Source organism: Antedon bifida, chromosome 6, assembly GCF_963402885.1.
Source record: "Antedon bifida chromosome 6, ecAntBifi1.1, whole genome shotgun sequence".
Taxonomy (NCBI): Eukaryota; Metazoa; Echinodermata; class Crinoidea; order Comatulida; family Antedonidae; genus Antedon; species Antedon bifida.
Window position 1 is genome coordinate 21,694,880 of NC_136231.1, and position 24,281 is coordinate 21,719,160.

The 24,281-nt window shown below is 31.3% G+C and overlaps 1 protein-coding gene across 1 annotated transcript in view; it reads right to left on the reverse strand.

The window, feature by feature from the left end:
* Positions 1-24,281, reverse strand: part of LOC144845722 (uncharacterized) — a 79,427-nt gene that overhangs the window by 44,004 nt on the left and 11,142 nt on the right. The window contains exons 14-43 of the mRNA XM_078703150.1: positions 23,653-23,991; positions 22,958-23,062; positions 22,433-22,573; positions 22,170-22,238; positions 21,641-21,781; positions 21,009-21,347; positions 20,339-20,443; positions 19,807-20,154; positions 18,989-19,132; positions 17,827-18,159; positions 17,331-17,441; positions 16,686-16,863; positions 15,975-16,231; positions 15,704-15,846; positions 13,879-14,032; positions 13,652-13,756; positions 11,743-12,069; positions 10,740-11,081; positions 9,321-9,662; positions 8,739-9,083; positions 8,110-8,253; positions 7,145-7,474; positions 6,853-6,957; positions 6,052-6,393; positions 5,534-5,677; positions 4,415-4,741; positions 4,048-4,152; positions 2,473-2,814; positions 1,502-1,648; positions 543-875 (exon numbers count right to left, since the gene is read on the reverse strand). Of these exons, the coding sequence (XP_078559276.1) occupies positions 543-875; positions 1,502-1,648; positions 2,473-2,814; positions 4,048-4,152; positions 4,415-4,741; positions 5,534-5,677; positions 6,052-6,393; positions 6,853-6,957; positions 7,145-7,474; positions 8,110-8,253; positions 8,739-9,083; positions 9,321-9,662; positions 10,740-11,081; positions 11,743-12,069; positions 13,652-13,756; positions 13,879-14,032; positions 15,704-15,846; positions 15,975-16,231; positions 16,686-16,863; positions 17,331-17,441; positions 17,827-18,159; positions 18,989-19,132; positions 19,807-20,154; positions 20,339-20,443; positions 21,009-21,347; positions 21,641-21,781; positions 22,170-22,238; positions 22,433-22,573; positions 22,958-23,062; positions 23,653-23,991 (6,687 nt within the window). The remainder of the gene's footprint in view (positions 1-542; positions 876-1,501; positions 1,649-2,472; positions 2,815-4,047; positions 4,153-4,414; positions 4,742-5,533; positions 5,678-6,051; positions 6,394-6,852; positions 6,958-7,144; positions 7,475-8,109; positions 8,254-8,738; positions 9,084-9,320; positions 9,663-10,739; positions 11,082-11,742; positions 12,070-13,651; positions 13,757-13,878; positions 14,033-15,703; positions 15,847-15,974; positions 16,232-16,685; positions 16,864-17,330; positions 17,442-17,826; positions 18,160-18,988; positions 19,133-19,806; positions 20,155-20,338; positions 20,444-21,008; positions 21,348-21,640; positions 21,782-22,169; positions 22,239-22,432; positions 22,574-22,957; positions 23,063-23,652; positions 23,992-24,281) is intronic.

The following is a 24,281-nucleotide window of genomic DNA, read 5'->3' on the forward strand; positions in this document are numbered from 1 at the left end:
ACTAACTTACATATACAGCAGTTTTGTTAAATCATGTACCTTCATGGTTAAATCAAGGCAATCTAACAACAGGAGGCAGAGCTATCTAGATCAAAGGCTTCATCTGTAGTTGCGATGCGATCATTTCTCCCCTCTCATGGTTATTTTACGTACTTTTGGCCAATTGGCTTTCTTGAATCAAAGAGCAGTGGACTAGGTTACACATACACATATCATCTCAACTAATGCCACTCCTGTCGAACTGCTAAAAAGGTGCTCTCCACAGAGACAATGGATGAACAGAACCAGTAACCCTATATCGGGGTAAACCCCTAATATTCCATAAAAACTACCGGTTCTGTAAAAGGCACAAGAGCCAAATGTGTACGCTGGACCTAACGTCCTTGTCTGAGAACCATTTTTATACAACCAGAACTTAGTCTAGAACCTGTGCCACAGTTTGCCGCACCCTTGCCTTTACCGCATTCAACAACCAGGTTCGATAAATCAGTTCTATTAAAATCTATTAACATTATAGAATAAAAAAATTGCATATTACATACCGGTATCACTAATATAAATATCATCTATCGCAATATCTCCGGTATATGAACTTCCCGAAATTCCTTCGAATATAATGTAGTTGTAATAACCAGTTTGTGAGAATTGTACTACACCAAGACGCCATAAATTCCCTTGGTTACCATTTCTTGACCATAACAGTTCTTCACCCATGTAAGATTTTCTATAAACGTTGAGAGTTCTAATAGTACTTCCATACATATGGTAGTAAAAGGATAAAAATACATTTTGACTTGGTGGTAGAAATGGACTCCTGAGGCGAGCTGTCAATCCAGAACCGATGGATGATGTTTCAATATAGACATAATAATCAGCTGTGTAAATAGAAATAAAAACAGTCACAACGGTGATTATACATTTTATGGCTGTACAGATCGGTACATTTTGCAGTAAAAATGTATATAAGAATAATTAGGAAAGTAATACTGTCTAGTCCTAAGCGAGCTGACATTCCATAACTTATGGGCACTGATGTTTCCGTTTACATATAGGCCTACATAATAATCGAAACAATTAGAATATATACATTTATAGCCTATAAATTTTATAAATAAATACAATTAAATAAATAAAATAAAAATATTTACTGTTTTTGAGGAATTTCTATATTTCTATGTTTTAGATATAAGTGCATTATTTCTGCTAAATGGGTAGCCTATAGTTTAGATTCTCTTATAGCACAAATTATTTAAAATTCAGTACGTTTTAGAATGTTCTATTTAAAAGAGATTTGAAACTTTAATTTATTTGATATACAGTCTTACTATTAAACCATGTTTTATTCAATTTGTTTTGTCCATCCCGACAGTGGTAGAGCTTTAATTCTCATTAATTTAAACATCATTACATGGGCGCATTTTTGCAATGACTTATACACTGATCTTTTGAGAGAGTGTCGCAATGAATTCTAAACGTTAGATGTATAGTCCTACAAACCCACCTTCATACCCTGAATGACCGTTTGTCGGTCCAGTGTTAGATGATGATGTAGAGCCAGCCCTCCGTGTCCAATCAAAATCATCATCATCATATTCTTGAATCCAACCATCAAAATCAGTCTGGAAATCTGCTTTTATATCGATTTTAACTGCAAAGAAGTGTTATTTATTAATGAGTTACGCAAAACCAGTATTAGCAACATGATTAACCAAATGTCAATACCTACGTTATAGCGTAGTCAAAAACAGTTTTAATTTTTTTTTACTTTGTAAATTGTTGACATGAGTAGGCACATTATAGTTTGCATAATGTGCAATAGCAACATTTAAAATAACTAACCTCCAACTTAATTTTTTTTTTAATTCTAAAACTAATCCTTAAAAATATTACAAGCAAAACATTACGGCTTGTTTATCTATCAACAAGACATATTATAAACATCCTACACAGTAATAAATGTACATATCTAAGTTCATATTATTGTGGATATATAATGCAATTGATTTAAAAGTTTGTTCCATAATGTTATGGCTCGGCTTAAAAATATTGCACTTTAACTAAATGTTCAATATATGTATATATAATATAGACAATCATCCAATTTCAATAAATGTATACCACCGTATTTTTCCTTGATGACATTTATAATTGATGAGTTTTCAGGTGATTTTATGTTGTAAAATCGGATTTTGATTTCTCTTTTGTTTAGTTAAGTGCGTTTTCGAGCAGTTTAATTTTAGTATAAGAAATTGATAAAGAATAATATGAAGTAAAATGAATAATAAACTGTTGTAACATGTGGAAATATTGAATTCTTTCCTACAAACAAATTAGGTACGGATGAATACTTCACAATAATAAGTTATGTCATTTTTTATACTAATATGATCAGTTATGCATGACAACACATGCAGGCCTAGTTTAGCATAAAGAACAGATGTGTTACTATATTTGGTATATTTAAGTACTTACCTTGTGGATCAAGCGCTGTTACTGTTGCGTTAAATCCTTTATCCGTTATACTACCATCTGTTGTGAAATGTATCCACATTACGTTGTTATAGGACACTACATCATAATATTTTGTGCCTGTAAAACTAATTTCAGAGGTATTTTTTGTAAAGCCAATAAGCACAGCATCATCATAGGACTGCAGTTGAAAGTCGGTGAACTCAAGACGAATGACCATGTCCGATGTGGTGTTTACAATCCATAGACAACTTAAGTTGTTGTAGTAATTATTCGGATAATTTGGAGACCAAAAAGAATATGAAACGTTTTTATCTTCAAGAGTTATTTGAGTAACATCACATTCTGTATAAATAAAAAATAAATACAGTCATTTTACTTTTATCTTTAGTTGATATCAAAAACATAAAATATAGAGTAGTAGCAACCACGAACGACGTACGTATACTTATTTTATAAGAGACTTTTTTGATTTGCACGTCTATTATGTCTACTTACATCGTAGGACGTCATATTTATGATTTGCGCATGCGCAAATTTCGATTAAGACGTTAACTGCTAAATGTGAGAACATGTTTAGTAACATTTTGCCATTCTCTATTTCACTGAGATACGAGTACTAGACGCACATACGGGAAATTGATTGGACGATTGTGGGTCACATGGCGTGCAATAGTACTGTTTGGATTTATATTTTTTTTATTCTATTGCTTTTGAAATACAACAGCGCCACCTATTTTGTATTTTCGTCGCCAATCTTATTGTTATGACTGGTTTAGCGATGGAAATACATTTTTGGAGACATATATGTACTAATTTAGATCAAAAAGGCATTTAAATTAACTTTAGATCTTTTTAAGGATTTCGATTAATTAATAGGAACATCTCTACAAGACGTGGAATTGCCTTGGCTAGGTCTACCTTTTATTTGATTCAAATGACAGGAATCCGATTTAGATCTTATATAAAACAAATAAGGAATGTTTTATATTCGTGTAATGGTACAAATAATGGCATTTGGTGAATGATGAAAGGTTAAATATATATATTTATATAACCTTTCATCATTCACCTCATGCCATTATTTGTACCATTACACTCATATATTCATTATTTGTATTTTAGTGTACGGTATATAAATAATATGAGAACATTATTATACAATATATATACTTCAATCAACTCGTTAGAGCATGAAGAAGAGTTCTGATTTGCTGAACTACAGTCGATACGCTATAAGGTATCTGTAAATCACGAAGTGTGGATAATATCTAAACGTTTAACAAAGAATGTATAATGTCATTGTGTATAATGCATTTATAAAAAAATGTTATACTAGATCCTAATCCTGACAGTATCACAACATAGGAACACAAATGGAATAAATGTAGGTCTGCGTAAACATCGATTGATCTTTAAAGCACATTGCCATGTATATAAATGAGACATATTTAATACAGTATATAAGATCCCAGATACGCCCGCGTGCGGAATATAAAAGCAGTTTTAATTCAAAAGAAGTCTCACTTTTAAAAAAGTGACTATGCATCTTTAAATCACAAACAGAAATCATCTTACCAATGACACAGTTTACTTCATCTTCACCATTTGGACATTCACTGTTACCACTACAAACAAGCGATTCTTCTAAACATGTTCCATCATGACAATAGAAGTCGCAATCTAAATAAAAATTGTAATTCCTGCTGAATTATAGTTTATAAAAAGATCATTCACACTAAATAATAGAAATTCCGTACAGTCGGCTAGTTTACGCTACATATATCACATACCACATCTTCATGTTTTAACCGGCTGCTATCAAACAAAAATTAATATATGTTATTTGTTTAGTATTATTTATGTTATATAGATCTGATACATCTGAGTCTAAATCTGAATTCTAAATTGGACAATTTATTCACAGCCTTATTGATGTACCTACCTCCAATATAAATATTATCAATTGCAATATCCCCAGTAGAACCACCGGAAATGCCTTCGAATATGATGTAATTGCCTCGATCACCAGTGTGTCTAAATTTGACAACATCATTAAACCATGTATTTCCCTGGTTACCAGTTCTTGACCATAAAAGTGTGTCGCCCAAGTCCGATGTGCTGTAAACGTTCAGAGTTCCAATAGTAGTTCCATACATATGGTAGTAGAAGGATAATGTTAGATTTTGTTTTTGTGGTAGCGATGGACTTCTTAAGCGAGCTGCCATTTCATAACTGGTATATGATGTTTCAATATACACATAATAATCATCTGTGTATGTGGAAAACAAACAAAAAGTCAATATTAATAGTATACAAATGATGAATGGTTAGGACTTAAGCTATCTGTCTACACTATCAAACTAGTTTGAACAAACAAGTGTGATGTACCCAAATATGGTAGTTATATACCCAAATAGTGATCATTATAATCAATATAATTTTTTTTGTCACATAAAGTTCGATAGTTGTAGACAGAGATTTATGTTAAATATGGAGAAATAATAATAATGAGTTTTGTTACATATTATCAATACAATATATACAATACCAGCTTTCCGAGATTTGCCGAAGCTTTAGACACTTTAGATAGACACTTTAGATAGACACTTTATTATTAAATGTCAACAAGTTTGGCTTTTGAATTACATTCCAAATTCAAATAAATTAAATTGGTACAGACACAGAATCTGTTATAGAAACAAAATGGAGGCACTAATGTTCACTATCTGCTATTATATTATTTATATTACTCGTATAAATAATGGTAAATAACGTGAAGAAATAATGTAAAGGCACCGTACTTCGCAAGATGAGATTATTGTTTTTTAAACTAAAGGTTGATTGGTTTCAATTAACGAAATACCACTTTTTAATATAGCATGGACAAAAAATCCAGTACAACTGTTACTTTACAAATTGCAACTAAAATTAAATCATAAAAGCGTATACTGTATGTACCATTTCAAAATTAGAAATTATACACTACTAATAAAATTGTAATTTGTAGAAATGTTTAGCTCAACGAAACTAAACTTTTATTTACATTACCCCACAAACTTACAAAAATCCCCCGAGGGACCGTTTGTCGGTCCAGTGTAATATGTTGGCGTAGAGCCATACCTCCGTGACCAATCAAAATCATCATCATATTCTTGATACCAACCACCAAAACCAGCTTGGAAATCGGTTGTTATATAATTGTTGACTGCAAAAAAATGTATTTTATTCATAAGTTTACTATAGAGCAAACACTGTATTAGCTACATGATTAACCAACATTAATTAAACATTTTGACTACGATATAACGTAATAGTAACATATTCATCAATCACATACATTGAGAGCATACATTCGGTAACCATACAACAGACATATTTCATGAGCGAATTCAGGTTATATTAAACCTGACGCCAACCTGTTTTTTTTAAGATTTTATCAGGGAAAAAACTGTTTTTTTTATAGAATTTTTGGTCAAAGTGAATGACTTTATATGACTTGAACATGGCCTATTAAAAAAAAATTTTTAAATAATTTTGTTTATGAGGAAGATAATCTATCTTTAACACGCAAAAACTTACCTAATTGTAGATCAACTGCTGTTACTGTTGCATAGAATCCTCTATCCGTTATACTACCATCTGTAGTAAAATTTATCCACATTACGTTATCATAGGACAATATATCGTAATAGTATGTGCCTGTAAAACTTGTTTCATAGCTATTTTCTGTAAAGCCAACACGTACGACATCATAGGCCTGAAGTTGAAAGTCGGTGAACTCAAGACGAATGATCATGTCCGATGTGGTGTTTACAATCCATTGACAATCTAATTTGTTGTAGTAATTATTCGGATAATTTGGAGACCAAAATGAATACGAAAGGTTTTTATTTTCAAGAGATATTTGAGTAACATCACATTCTGTAAAAACAAACAAAATTAATAAATGCATTTTACCGATATTGCTATGTTGTACTTAATGTTTTCTCCACTATGTCGACAAATATCGCATGATGTAATTTTATGATTTGCGCATGCGCAATTCGATTAACACACCAACTGCCAACATTTGAGAACGTAAGATACGAGTAGGCGTATGACCTCCCAACACTGCAAAAGTTTATTACTAATTCTTCGTGCGTAATAAATGCCTGTATGCAAAAATGTTATATAATTAATAGACCCTAATCCTCTCAGTTTCACAACTTATATATGGTAAAAAAAAGGAAACAAATTGTATATATGTATATAACCATTGATTGATTTTAGTACAAGCTATGCAAGTGTCATTTAATACAGCATGTAAGAAAATGTTCCAGAATATAACCAATCCAATGCATCTTTAAATCACCAACAAAAATAATTCAGATAGGATCTTACCAATGACGCAGTTTACTTCATCATCACCATTTGGACATTCACTTTTACCATTACAAACAAGCGATTCATCTAAACATGTTCCATCATGACAATAGAAGTCGCAATCTAATTAAAAAGCAATACATCTTAATTTTGGTTGAAATTAACGAATTACAGTTTTAACTGATGTGATATATAATGATTTTATGTTTAGTAAAATTACATATTATAGTTCTTCGAGCTGATCCGATTTCATTGTACAGTATGTTTTTACATGTATATATAATTTAATTTGAATCTAAAAACTACCTACCCCCAATATAAATACTATCAATTGCAATATCTCCAGTATATGAACTTCCCGAAACGCCTTCGAATACAATGTAATTGCCTTCATCACCAGTGTGTCTAAATTTGATAATACCATTAAGCCATACATTTCCCTGGTTACCATATCTTGACCATAAAAGTGTGTCGCCCAGATCCGATGTGCTGTAAACATTCAGAGTTCTAATAGTACTTCCATACATATGGTAGTAAAAGGATAATGTTAAATTTCGATTTGGTGGTAGCAATGGACTTCTTAGGCGCGCTGTCAATCCAGAACCGATGGGTGATGTTTCAATATAGACATAATAATCATCTGTATATGTAGAAAACAAATAAAAAGTCAATATTAATAGTATACAAAATGATGAATGTTTTTAAGTTAATAAAATGATAATTTCCATTTAGCATAATATCAATACATTATATACCTACAATACAAGCTTTACTAGATTTACCAGAGCTATAGTCACTTTAAAAAGATGCTTTTTCGTTAAATTTCTCAACAAGTTTGGCTTTGGAATTCCAATCCAAATAAATTAAATTGTTATATACAGACACAAAATGTGTTTTAGAAACAAAATAGAATGTGGGATGAGATTAGGAAATCGGCTATTTTTATTTATATTACTCGTATAAATAAGGGCAAACAATATAGTAAGTAATCCACAATGTAAAAGCACCGTAATGCACAAGATGACATTAGTTTAAGTGTTTTAAATCATAAAAAAGGAAACATTAAAAAATTATTTATTTAGTAGAAGTGTTTTAAATACATGGAACGGTAGCAATATATATAATGGCAAATAATATTATAAGTAATTCACAATGTAAGGGCACTGTACTGCACAAGATTAGTTAAAGTGTTTTAAATCATTAAAAAAAAACATTTCAAAACTTATTTATTTAGTAGAAATATTTTAGCTCAACGAAACTAAACCACAAACTTACAAAAATCCCCCGAAGGACCGCTTGTCGGTCCAGTGTTATATGATGGTGTAGAGCCATACCTCCGTGACCAATCAAAATCATCATCCAATTCTTGATACCAACTACCAAAACCAGTTTGGAAATTTGTTGTTATATAAGTGTTAACTGCAAGAAAAGGTTATAGTTTATTCATGCGTTGCATGCACTACTAGAGAAAACCAAGTATTAGCTAAATGATTAACCAAATAACAACATTTCGCATACGTTATACAGTACTAGTAACACTTTAATTAATTTTAAACCGTTAAAATCGTTCCATCGATATTTAAAAGTAAAACAGGTATAAACTAATCCTTATGACATAATGTAATTCTTTAAAATAAATGACAATTTCAGTTGTATATTTCAAAATGGGAAATACTGCAAGTCATCAAACACATACGTTAAGAGCATGCATTCAGTACCCATTCAAAGGAATAATTCATAAGCAAATTCAGGTTAAATTATTTTTACTGTAAATTATGATTTTTATAAGGAAAATTAACTTTTTTTTCGATCCAATTTTTGATCAAAGTGAATAACTTTTATGTGTCTTTAAAATGCCCTATTTAACAAAAAAATTATAATACACCAACAGAACAACAGCTTACCTGATTGTAGATCAACTGCTGTTACTGTTGCATAGAATCCTCTATTCGTTAAACTATGATCTGTAGTAAAGTTTATCCACATTACGTTATCGTAGGACAATATATCGTAATAGTATGTGCCTGTAAAACTGATTCCATAGCTATTTTCTGTAACGCCAATAAACAAAACATCATCATATGGCTGAAGTTGGAAGTCGGTGAACTCAAGACGAATGACCATGTCCGATGTGGTGTTTACAATCCATAGACAATCTAAATTGTTGTAGTAATTATTCGGATAATTTGGAGACCAAAATGAATATGGAAGGTTTTCAGTTTCAAGAGATATTTGAGTAACATCACAAACTGTAAAAACAAAAAAAATACATTATTACTATTATTGCCATGTTAGTATCATATTTATCATAGTTTGTAATTAATTATAGTTTATAATTAGTACCATATTTATATTTATTCATGTTAGTATACTAGTATTTATTATTAAATATTTACCAATTGTTATACTCTCAACCCTGCTGTTGGTGTTGTATTTGAAAATAAAGGTACTTTTTGTTTAATAACAAGTTACAATCAACAACTTACCATATGGGACAACTGCTGTTACTGTTGCAATAAATCCTCTATATGCTAAATTATAATCTGTGGTGAACTTTATCCACATTACGTTGCTTTTGGACACTACATCATAATGATATGTGCCTGTAAAACTAATTTCAGAGCTATTTTCTGTAAAGCCAATAAACAAAACGTCATTATAGGACTGCAGTTGAAAGTCGGTGATCTCAAGACGAATGACCATGTCCGATGTGGTGTTTACAATCCATAGACAATCTAAATTGTTGTAGTAATTATTCGGATAATTTGGAGACCAAAATGAATATGAACGGTTTTCATTTTCAAGAGATATTTGAGTAACATCACAAACTGTAAAAACAAAACAAAACAAAATAAACAAATACATTTTTATTATTATTGTCATGTTGCATATAATCTTTTACTAAAACAATGTTAACTAGATTTGAACTCGTCATGAGTTAGTTATCCGTACGACAAACGCCACATGCACACACGTTAAAAAATGCGCACAGAAAAAGACGATGATTTTAGGACCTGAGAAGAAAATAATTGGTAATTATTTGACATACGAAAACTGCCATGACTCGTGCAGAAAATTGATATTTACTACAATCAATTCGCCAGTTTGAGCATGGTGAAAAAATGTTTTTCTTTGTTGCTGGACTAATCATTTGTACACAAAAAGCCACGGTCAATTGACTGTATGTATATTATGGTGTGTGGATATATATGAATAAAAAGTCAATTAGGCTGCGCTTTAATTTAAATTATTCTTTCCACACATCATGCCTGTTGTTTAATTTTCAACGTGATTATTTGATTTCTTAAAGACAGATATTAATGTATGATTTCAAAGAAATTTCAGTAAGTAACTACATGGTTCGTAACTATCAATCAATCAATCAATCGTTCGATTTATATAGCGCCATTCCAACATTCATTGCTCATGGCGCAAAACTAATGTTTTTATGGTAAAATTATTTAAAAAAATAAAAACAAATTGTATTTTTTACATAAACATTGATTGATCTTTATATCACAAATTCTGGATGTGACATAAAGATAATACTCTATCCTAGATATGTCACGCGGGCGGAGTATATTATGTTTCAATTCGAAATAAGTCTAATTTAAAAAAGTAACTATGCATCTAGTCTTATCACAAGAAAACAGGATCTTACCAATGACACAGTTTAGTCCATTACCATTTGGATATCCATTGTTACCATTGCAAACATGCGATTTTTCACAATTTAGTATCATATTTATATTTATTCATAGTATGCTACTATTTATTATTAAATATTTACCAATTATTATACTCTCAACCCCGCTGTTGGTGTTGTATTTAAAAATAAAGGTGGGTGTTGTATTTAAAAATAAAGGTACGTTTTATTTAATAACAAGTTACAATCAACAACTTACCATATGGGACAACTGCTGTTACTGTTGCATTAAATCCTCTATATGCTAAATTATAATCTGTGGTGAACTTTATCCACATTACGTTGCTTTTGGACTCTACATCATAATAATATGTGCCTGTAAAACTAATGTTATAGTTATTTTCTGTAAAGCCAATAGACAAAACGTCACTATTGGCCTGCAGTTGAAAGTCGGTGAACTCAAGACGAATGACCAAGTCCGATGTGGTGTTTACAATCCATAGGCAATCTAAATTGTTGTAGTAATTATTCGGATAATTTGGAGACCAAAATGAATATGAACGGTTTTCATTTTTAAGAGATATTTGGGTAACATCACAAACTGTAAAAAAAAACAAAATAAAAAAATACATTTTACTATTATTGCCATGTTGCATATCATCTGTTACTAAAACTCGTCACTTTAGTTATCCACACGACAAACGTACGTTAGCAAATGCCCACAGAAAAAGATTATGCCATTATGACCTGAAGAAAATAATAGGTAATATTTGACATACGCAAGCTGCCATGAGTTGTGTAGAAAATTGATATTTACTCCAATCAATTCGTTATTTTGAGCATGGAGAAAAGTTGCTGTTCTTTGTTGCTGGACTAATCATTTGTACACACAAAAGCCACGATCTATTGACTGTATGTATATTATGATGTAAGGATATACACGTCCAATAAAATTACAGTCAATTAAATTAAATATATTCCACACGTCATGCCTGTTTAATTTCCAACGTGATTAATTGATTTCTTAAAGACAGATATCAATGTATGATTTCAAATACATTTCTGTAACTAACTTCATGGTTCGTAACTATTGTCTGTATGGTAACAATTATAATAAAAAATCCCATCTCATTATCCACAATTTGGTATCATATTTATTCATAGTATACTATACTATTTATTTTAAAATATTTACATTGTTATACTCTCAACCTCTCTCTGGGTGGTGTATTTAAAAATAAAGGTTACAATCAACAACTTACCATATGGAACAACTGCTGTTAATGTTGCATTAAATCCTTTACGTGTTACACTACCATCTGTGGTAAACTTTATCCACATTACGTTGCTTTTGGACACTACATCATAATAGTATGTGCTTGTAAACCTTATTTCATAGATATTTTCTGTAAATCCAATGGACAAATAATCATAGTTACTTTCAAGTTGAAAATCAATGAAGTCAAGACGGATCGTCGAGCCTGGTGTGGTACTAACCACCCATAAAGTATTCCAATTGTTGTAGTAGTTATTCGGATAATTTGGAGACCAAATTGACACTGAAGCATTCTCATCCCGAATAAATATATCTGTTCAAAAAAAAAAAAATGAATATCGTTAGATCACAGTTTGAGTGAAGTAAACATAAATCTATTATAAATAATATGATATTATAAACTATGATAAAGATCACAAATTGGGCAGTACTCGGTGAATGTGGGCCTAAACAATATCATCGATGTCAGATCAATAATAATAATAATGGTAATAATAATAATAATAATAAAATGTGTTCTTCCACGAGGCCGTATGAAAGAAATAAAACTACAATATCACAATTATCAAACTGAAGAACAAACATGAAAATTATACATTGACAAAAAAAATAAATATATATATATATATATATAAAATATATAAAACATTTATATTAATGAATTAAAAGATTTTCTAGTTAGTAGATAAAATTAAAACAGAAAAGCTAAACAATTATAAAACTCACTACAACAAAACACGCTTGAATTAAGAAGAAATTAATCTTTTGAAATTGTTTAGGGAAAGAGCATTTTTTGTGTTTATATCAATTTCGTTCTAAATTTTGGCTTCACGGTAGGAAAAACTTTTCTTTTTATATTCTGTGATTGACTTTACTAGACATAGGTCATTTTTAGATCTTGTATCATATGAGGATTTTCTTTGAGTAAATTTATTGAATAGATAAGTCGGAGTTAAGTCATTTGTTATTTTATACATTAAGACTTTTTCGTAGGTAAGTTTCCATTCAAGATTATTCCAATTAAGTTCTCCAAGTGCCTCTGTAGCTGAATCATACTTTCTTTTTTTAGTGATTAGTTTTGCTGCCCTATTTTGAAGCACTTGAAGTTTATGATTTAGATGTTTATTGCATCTGCCCCATACGATGTTACAGTAGTCAAAATGGGGGGGGGGGGGCTATAATTGTTTTTTATAGCATTGTCTGGAGATGCTTTGGCAACAAACAGCTTTTTAAATATAGAACAAACCTGGCAGAACTTTGTTTTTAATAAGTTCAACATGTTTGTTCCAGGCAAGAGATTCATCAATTTGAACACCTAGGTGTTTACAGTGTGAAACCCTGTGAAGGGTCTGTCTGTGTTTATAAGTCAGTTATTTATATTTACAAGGTCACTGTTAATTTTGTTAACAATATCTTTTGGATCTTTAGATATATAATACAAAGCAGTGTCATCTGCATACATACTCAGTTTAACATGTTTAACAACATTTGGAAGATCGTTTATATACAATAAAAACAACAAAGGGCCCAGGATAGACCCCTGGGGTATCCCACAGACACTGTTACATGATTCTGACAAGAAGCCATTTACATTTGTTTTATGGTTACGGTCAGTTAAGTAATTTCTGAACCAGTTTACAACATTTAAATCAACATCAAAATCAATGTTACAAAGTAACGAAAGTGGAATCATGAAAGCAAACTATAATGTAGTAGCTAATAAGTAATTATACGTATAGCAAGCATAAATGTGTATGTGCGAGCTTCAGTTGGAGAATCCGACACGTAATTAACTTTTGAGTAAGTAGGTAAGTAAGTTTTTTATTTAATCTATAGTTTATAGTGATATGCTAAAAAATTAATGTTATTGAATAGAAAACATATTTTCGTTATACCAATGACACAGTTTAATTCGTCATCACCATTTGGACATTCCCTGTTACCATTGCAGACAAGAGAATCGTCTAAACATGTTCCATCGCGGCAATAAAAGTCACAATCTAATAAAAATACAATCATTGTTAATGTGTTGACAAATAGTGTGGTATGATACGATTTATGTTAATACACCACCATCACGTTAATAAAAAAAATACAAACATATCTTTAAATAAATATTTACCTTGATTTACAAAAGAATTAATAAATTCAATATAACTAGAAACTCGTGTGTATGCTGCAATTCCTTCACCACAAGGAATATAACCAAAACTTGTAATACCAGTGACGTACCAGACCATACCTTGTTGACACATTAATGGCCCACCACTGTCTCCCTATAAAAGCAGTAGATAAGAGTAACACTGAATAACACAACATTATAAATGTAAAATTATAATATTATCATTACTTATTATTATGCTGATCTTGTTGAATGTTCACTGATATCGGTTTGGGCGGTCAATGGCCAATTCATGAACACTAAATTAAATACGGTTATGTACAAAGGTATTACGGAATTCATGAACATTCTCTGTAATTCTTGCCAAACAAACAATTTATCGATGCATCAATAATGTATTAAACTATGTACATATTCAGGGCCAGGGACCTTGTATATTTATGAATAAATTCCCCGTACAAAGGGGGGACAGACATGTCACCCGGAACTCCAAAATAACTGGTAATTTAATTTTAAATTTATGCCGAAAGTGTGTGTCTTTAATTGTCTGTTTTTGGCCCAATTAAAAATGAAACATTTCGGGTCTGACGTCACTTACAATAATGGCATCAAAAAATAAGGACATGCTATGAATTAATGGTTAATGGTTAATGGTTTTAAATTTATATAGCGCAAAATACAAATAGTCTCTATGCGCTGTTTAGCACAAGTGTGAAAATGAAAATGTTGATGTAAAATAAACCACGAAATAGCCTAAAAAAACGAATAAATTGACCAAGACAACAGAAAAAGTCCTAAAACGGAATCTCACATCACCACACTAACTTGTTAAGACAAGCTAACTATTTATTCACAATTGTCATAGTGATGTTAGCATCTAACTATCCTGCCTAACAAACAAAAAAATGAATAAAATGTATATGAAAAAATAGTGAATTCACACAGAACGAAACAAGTGAGTCTTTAGGTGAGCTTTGAAGATCGAAACGGAGGGAGACTCACGAATCACCAAAGGCAAAGAGTTCCACAATTTAGGAGCAGCGACCACGAAAGATCGCTCCCCAAATGACTTCAATCGACACCGTGGATAGTCAAGAATCGTTAAGTCAGACGTTCACCGGAGGGAACGAGTACAGGTCGCCGAGCGAAACTTGATTAACTCTGAAATATACGCTGGGGACAAATGATGAATGGATTTGAAAACAAATAAAAGAACTTTTGAAAACAATACGTTTTTCAATAGGGAGCCAATGGAGACGACGGAGAACGAATTACGTCATTGTTTGACGATTACACAGTGCTGGCATAACACGAACGACAAGGTAATAAGCAGGACACGCCATAGAATTTTCAAACGTTTCTAATTCAGTAGTACGTATATCCGGACGTTTGAGGACTATCTCCTCCTAAACTGAACTATGCTCTCACACCATCCGAGCTGAAACGCATTTTTGCGACGGCCGAAGCATATTTTGTGACAGGAGACAAATATCTTTACGACAGCAAGAAATTCTCGGTCATTTTCTCTCACAATCATGTCAAAAAGAGGTAAACGTTAACTAGACGATACCAGTCCATATAAATGTGTTAGGGTGTATTATGTTCATACAAAATTGATTATCATTTAAGGAATTGAATACATAAGCAGATATTGTATCGGGGTGTTATCAGAATAATTCTACCAAATCAGTATTTTATTATTGAGGATGGATGAGTTATCACAGAAAATAGATAATAAAAAAGGAAAATAGAAACGTTCCTGGATGTATTTTTATAACCGACATACACATTGAATCAAAATTTAACCATGATATGTAATACGTACATCACAAGCGCCAATATTTTTTTCGTCACGTACGCAGATTGTACTGTCTAAAATCGGATATCCTGAATTAGTCCACATACTTGAACACATTTCTTTGCTTATAATCGGAACGATTACTTCTTGCAATATGTTTGGTGAAGAGCCTGAAAGAATCAATACACACATTTACTATACTAAAAACTATGGTTTGTAAACGACAGTTTGTCTTTTTTGTCAAACTAATTTGATAGTGTAGACAGAACTTTAGTCTTACTAGATAACACTAACTTACCGCCATAATAATCCAGACTTCCCCAGCCAGCAGCAACACAATTAGTTCCAGCTACAAAGTCCTTGCCATAACATGCCGGCTGTATAAATGCACTATAATTTACAGGTCTTGCTAGCCTTAACAGAGCGATATCATTCATCAATGGATAACTAGTATACTCCGGATGTGCATACTCCCCAACTACAGCAATCTCTTCATGAAACACTGACGATCCATACAAATCAATAGTGCCAAGTTTAACAGTATGTACCGAACCACTAAAATAAAAACACAAACATGTTGGCTGGATTAACAGATCTAGTTTGTCAAAATCATCGCTGTTTGTGATATAATCAAGCAGTGCAAGTATATCTCTATCGATAAATTTGAGAAGGACATTGTCGTTATTTTTTTCATAAAAACAAACACTTGTTTTGTTTCAATGGATTTGGCTAAGTCTACACTAGACAAAATTTGTATCAAACTATTGTCTAAAAACTGTCATTTGGTCGATCTGGACCATTCCATGACATTAAAGAATTTTATTTGATTCGATGAGTAAACAAAGTTCCACAAACTAGGTTTCTATTTTTATTAGATGTTCGTCAACTGTAATACACAAGATTGGAAAACTGTCCTAATCAAACACAGGATTTTAACTACAACACAGAACCTAACTATAAACTAATACAAATAGAAAACTTTCCACAATTTGTTTTAATCTAAACTTACAGGCAATGTGCAGCTGTCATGACCCATGTATGATTGAGTAACGTTCCACCGCAAATATGAGAACCGTAACGTTGCAAAGACACCATCCATGGCCACATTCCCGGATCTGCATCTTCACCGCCTATAATGCGACTTGACCCACCTATAAATGGCTGTGAACCACACTCTCCAAAGGTTTCTGTTGAATCCAAATGATGAATTATTGTTTATTTATACTATAGGCGTAAACATATTAAAAGTTATTTATTTAAAGATAGAAATTATTATGCTAAATGAAAAAAACTGTTTCAAGAAGATTAAACCGAATTCTACTAAACTCGGAATGTTGTGCTTGATATGACGATTTGTATAAGACCACTGGAGATTTTGTGTTTGGTTTGTATTTTTTTTATATCAACTTCTTAAAAACATTATTAAATCAATTGAAATTCGTCGTGGTACGGTGTGAATCAGTCCTCAATTGAATATACGCGAACAAGGATAACATTTAAACGCTGTGATATTTCAGTTATTAAGGAGATCTCTTAAGAATTTGGCAACATATGCTGTAATATGTTGTAACCGAGTAACTTTTAATTATGCAAACCCTTTTGACACATACACGTTATATATTGATACAGAATCAATTAAAACGAATGCACTAACCTTCCCAACAACCCTCTTCGTCTGAAAAATCACCGCAATCATCTATTCTATCACAGATACTGCTATTTGAAATGCACTTTCCATTATTACATCTAAAAGAGTCACCGCAATCTGACAAAATACATGACATCAGTATTAAAAACTCAAAAATAAGTTACTGTAAGTAAGGATGAATATTGGTACAGGGTCCTCTGTCGTCTTCATTATAATTCGAGAAGAATATGGTTTGTCATGTAATTTTGTTTGTACTTCAATGACCCGATTTATTTTCGCCTTTGTTTAAACTTGCTAGATGGATGTTATTCAGATTTATTTTAGAATTCCCGTTTTCACCCCCGTTGTTGTTATTTATTAAAAATTTAAAAAGAGACATCGAGGTTACAGGCCAAACATCATGACGATTTTCATGTTACTAGTGGTCATATTCAGTTCAATTCAAAATACACACCAGTAGCATTAATTATAACTATCAATACATCTTAAAATTGTTACATACCAGAAATATAAATATCATCGATTGCAATATCACCAGTGTTTGAAAATCCTGAAATTCCTTCGAATACGATGTAGCTGCCGCCATAACCAGTGTTAGAGAATTGTACTACACCATTACGCCATAAATTTCCCTGGTTACCATATCTTGACCATAACAGTTTTTCACCAAAATATGATGTGATGTATACTTTAAGTGTTCCGATGGTATTTCCGTACATATGATAGTAAAATGATAAGGTTAAATCTTGCCCGTGTGGTAGCAATGGACTTCTTAGGCGGGCTGACATATAACTGTATGTATAATATGATGATCCAATGTATACATAATAATCAGCTGTGTGTGTGGAAATACAAACAAAATGGGATTATTTAAATTTATTGTTTTCTTGGTTGGTGAATTTATATTTATACAATACAACATTCAATGTTAAATGTTAAATGTCGAGCTGCCATTACATTACTTATGGGAGATGGTGTTTCTATATAAGCATAATACACAAGAGTCGCTTTCAAAAAATTAAAGTCAAAAAGTACGAACTCGTCTACTGAAAATAAAGAAACTAGAATGTCAACTAGAATTGCTCATACACTAACATGCTCGAAGTTATTATTTCTTTCGTCAATTTAACGAACATATTAACTAACAATTATTTCATAATACTTCCCTTACGGTACGGTGTATTTGGCTCTAGAGAACCCAATAAACACTGTGGTCCCTTAAATGAATCCTATCACATGAGGTGACGAAGTGAGAAATTGTAAACATACCTCTACAATGGAGTTGGGTATAATTCACTATGTTGTTAAGTGGACTATTAAGCTAATAATTTGCAGGGGAATTTCAAAAAGTGTATTAGCTATTTCGAATTTATATTGTATTGTAATTGTAAAACCAAGCAACATGTACATAATGAGTATAAAAGAAAGGCTTTTGTTATTCTCGTCAACGTCAACATGTTTTACCATTTCTCTCTTTAGATGCAAGGATTTTAGGCTTCAGGTTCAGCATCAACTTCTGATACCAAACTGATATTTTGGCAGCGCCATGTAATAACTGTTGGAATGGCGCTATATAAATCGAACGAATGATTGATTGAATTGAGAATGTAACTGTAACTTTAACTGTATAAATTATATTCATTCCCATAGCCCTATAAACGTACCTCCATAACCCGAATGACCATTGCTAGGGCCAGTGCCATATGATGGTGTAGAACCATAAGTCCGTGTCCAATCAAAATCATCTTCATTTTCTTGAGTCCAACCTCCAAAACCATTTTGGAAATCTGTTTCTATTTCAACGTTAACTAAAAAAAGTTAAGAATAAGCATTAATAAATAATTCAGCAAACAACGGAAGGCAATTAAATTTTTTTTGCATTTACATGCAGTGAATTGGCTGAAATATATTGTTCAGTCAGCATAAATTCCAACAGTAAATCAATTAAAATGAGGACAGTTTTACTGACTAATATTATATTGTGAGAACAAACAACTTCCGATTTTGACTTTGGCTTGCCTTTGCTGTCTGTTATTAAACCGACTAAAATCATAGCTTATTTATGTTATGCAAAGTAAAAGATGTTTTTCCTGAACGTGTATCATTAGCATTCATTCATCCAATACAATTGATTGAATTCAAAACATTTGCAAAGTATTAATAGAAATATTAACTGTTGTTCACACATTTTAATTTCCCTCTTTCAAAAAATAATGCGAATATTCTTATTGTTAAGATAGGTAAAACAATTAAAAATTGCGTATATTAATGTTATTACAAATTACAAACTACAAACAAGATGACAAGCCAACAACAACCATTTTGAAAACAATAAAAAGTGTTTCTTTAATTATATTGTTTTCATTTTTTGTACGTTTTTTAACGTTCTTTAATATAGGCCTAACGCTTTCGCGAACAATGTAAGAGATACATTACCATAACGTTGTAAAATTATTGAATTTGAATTAAAAAAGTAGTTTACCTTGTGGAACAACTGCTGTTATTGTTGCATTAAATCCTTTACGTGTTACACTACCATCTGTAGTGAAATTTATCCACATGACATTGCTGTAGGACAATACATCATAATAGTATGTGCCTGTAAAACTAATTTCTGTTATGCTGTTATTTTCTGAAAAGCCAATATACAAAACGTCATCATAAGTCTGAAGTTGGAAGTCGGTGAACTCAAGACGAATGACCAAGTCAGAAGTGGTGTTTACTATCCATAGACAATCTAAATTGTTGTAGTAATTATTTGGATAATTTGGGGACCAAAATGAATATAAAACGTTTGCATCTTCAAGATATATCTCATTAATTTCACATTCTGAAAAAAAAGGAAAAACGAAATTATTGTGGTTGTGATTATGTTTACGAATGCGAAATGAATGTTACGATATGAACAAACTAAACCAGATGTTGACGAATCGTGCGAAAAAAAACTTTATTGAGACCTACAGGTTTTTCTATTCATCATTAATACATTGGACATAGAAAAAGTTTCACCGTACCGATGACACAGTTTACTTCGTCTTCGCCATTTCTACATTCACTGTTACCGCTACAGACGAGAGACTCATCTAAACACAAACCGTCTTGGCAATAAAAGTCACAATCTAATATTAAGACAAAATTAAAAAAATTTCAACCAGATTTTCCTAAAGATTATTTGTAGGTGTGAAACTGTGGAATTATCTTGATTTGTGGCGACGAGAATTTGGTTAAAAAAATATGTAATTTTACTTTTCACAATTTATAAGTTAAAATGTTGTTCTTTAATAATTTAAAACTCATCTTTTTCCGAAAAACGTAATTATTATTGTAATGTACCGTTTGTGGTAAACAACAAAAATAAGTTTTTAGCTTCTGTCTTTTTTTCAATTATTAAAAAGGAAATTTTTTACACGTATTTCATCTTTTTTAGAAAAAGTAATATATTTGTGGTGATTTTTGTTTATTGGTGGTATGAAATACAATACTGTATTATGCATTAACTAATTAAAAATGATCAGAGTGCATTCAGATCTAAGATATGAATGGTTCTTTTATGTATAGTGGAGTAGAATCTTTTCTATGTGTGATTAGGTTCAATATAGGCTTGTTGCTTTGCATGTGGTCACATAAATATCATTCACACACATAAATCACACACAAAAACCAGTAATAAAATACATAGATTACCTTTGGTTAAAGCCGTTACTGTTGCATGGAATCCTCTATATGTCACACTAGAGTCCGTGGAGAAACGTATCCACAGTGTCGAGTTTTCGGAAATTATAGAATGAATGGATGAACCTGTGAAAGTATACTCATAACTATTTTCTTCAAACCCAACATACAGATAATCCCATCCATACTCTAGTTGAAAGTCGTTGAATTGAAGAAGAATGACAAACTCTGATGAGGTGGACACTGTCCATTCACAATTTAAACCGTTGTTGTAATTATTTGGATAATTTGGAGATGTAAATGAATATGAAACATCTGCATCCTGAAGATAAATGTCAGTCATGTTACATTCTGAAAAAAATTTAAAACATGATTTTTGTAAAAATGTTATGATTGAAAACGATTTATTATATAGCCCAATTAAATACGTTGTGGAAATTGTCGTGATCAATGAAGATGCCTTTGGAAATTATAAACACTACGACGTCCTTTTTACTTTCAAGGTTTTTCATTCATTTTGTGGATGTGACGTTGTACAAGTAGGCCACTATCTTCAGTTGTACTTATTTGACTTTGTTCAATTATAATTAATATTATTATTTTAGTATACATTAAGTAAGTTGATGATTAAGGGAAAGACAAACCGTTTGATGGATAAGATGTAGGATATGGTGTTGCTCCGCATCCATATTCATCGTCGCCATATAGACAGTCACTTGTACCATCGCAGATAAGATTACTGCTTATACACACTCCAGTATAAATGCAAACATAATCACACGTGCCTAATAAATGTAAATATTTAAATATTTATTTATTCAATTATATATGTTTAATTAGAAGAAAAAAAAACAATTGGCAAATACAACTTCGTTGCTCATCGAAATAAATCAAAATAAATTAGCGATATCCCAGTGAAATCACAATCTGTAAAAAAAATGCATTAATTTTACATGAGAGTATAATTACCAATCTGTCAAAGAGCAATCGTAGTTCATTTATTGTTAAATCACCGATTTAGGTAATAATCTACCGTACCAACAATTAATTCAATGACCCTAGTATAGACAGCATCTGAAGAAGGGAATTTTTATGTGGACAACATAAATAACAACTGAAAACTATATCAAATACAATTTCTGATAAAACCGGAACGGTTAAAAATAATCATACCGTTGACACAGTTTAATTCGTCTTCCCCATTTGTACATTCGCTGTTACCGTTACAGACGAGAGACTCATCTAAGCACAAACCATCATGGCAAAAAAAGTCACAATCTAATATTACTTTCAAGGTTTTTCATTCTTTTTGTGGATGTGACGTTGTACAAGTAGGCCACTATCTTCAGTTGTACTTATTTTACTTTGTTCAATTATAATTAATATTATTATTTTAGTATACATTAAGTAAGTTGATGATTAAGGGAAAGACAAACCGTTTGATGGATAAGATGTAGGAAATGGTGTTGTTCCGCATCCATATTCATCGTCGCCATATAGACAGTCACTTGTACCATCGCAGATAAGATAACTACTTATACACACTCCAGTATAAATGCAAACATAATCACACGTGCCTAATAAATGTAAATATTTAAATATTTATTTATTCAATTATATATGTTTAATTAGAAGAAAAAACAATTGGCAAATACAACTTCGTTGCTCATCGAAATAAATCAAAATAAATTAGCGATATCCCAGTGAAATCACAATCTGTAAAAAAATGCATTAATTTTACATGAGAGTATAATTACCAATCTGTCAAAGAGCAATCGTAGTTCATTTATAGTTATATCACCGATTTAGGTAATAATCTACCGTACCAACAATTAATTCAATGACCCTAGTATAGACAGCATCTGAAGAAGGGAATTTGTATGTGGACAACATAAATAACAACTGAAAACTATATCAAATACAATTTCTGATAAAACCGGAACGGTTAAAAATAATCATACCGTTGACACAGTTCAATTCGTCTTCCCCATTTGTACATTCGCTGTTACCGTTACAGACGAGAGACTCATCTAAGCACAAACCATCATGGCAAAAAAAGTCACAATCTAATATTAGGACCAAAATAAACAAATTCAACGAGATTTTCATTAAGATTATCTGTGAAACTGTGATATTATCTAGATGCAGATATTATTTGTGGCGACGAGAACATGGTGAAAAATTGTAATTGCTTTTCTCAATTTATAATTTAAAATTTAGTTTTTACATTATTTCCAAAAATAGAAAAGATGCTCTTTGTATTTAAATGTCCGCTAAGATTTAATTATTATTATTTTTATTTATTATTGTACTGTACCGTTTGTGGTAAACAACAAATGCGTTCTGTTTTTATTCCATTCATAACAATTAATCCTGTACACGTATTTATCTTTTTTATGGGAAAGTAATTATATTGTATTGCTGTGAAATGCGGTGATTCTTTTTAATGTTTACAAGTGGTATGCCATGTAACGATAACGAGTGCATTTCAAAGCTAAAAATATGACAATATCTTGTTAATGTAATGTGGAATATTGTTGATAATGTAGTGTGAATTAATGTGGACGCTTTTTAGATACGTATTGTCTTGCTTGTGGTCAACATACATAGCAATTAAAAAAAAACAATAAAACCAGTAAAAAAATACACAAATTACCATTTGTTAAAGCCGTTACTGTTGCATGGAATCCTCTATATGTCACACTAGAGTCCGTGTAGAAACGTATCCACAGTGTCGAGTTTTTGGAAATTATAGAATGAATGGATGAACCTGTGAAAGTATACTCATAACTATTTTCTTCAAACCCAACATACAGATAATCCCATCCGTACTCTAGTTGAAAGTCGTTGAATTGAAGAAGAATAACAAACTCTGATGAGGTGGACACGGTCCATTCGCAATTTAAACCGTTGTTGTAATTATTTGGATAATTTGGAGATGTAAATGAATATGAAACATTCGCATCCTGAAGATAAATTTCGGTTATGTTACATTCTGAAAAAAAAATTATATTTTTATTTTATTATATATAGAAATATTTTTTTTAAAACATTTAAACGTAAACATTTTATCAATGAAACAGATTCATTATACAGCCTAATAAATACTTTGTGTCACTGTCGTGGTCAATGAAGATGTGTATTGTATATTACTACGACGTCCTTTTTATTTTTATACTGTATTTTTTTCACATGGTTTTTCATTCATTTTGTGGATGTAACTTTGTAAAAGAAGGCCACTATCTTTAGTTGCACTTACGTACTTATTTTACTTTGTTCATTTAC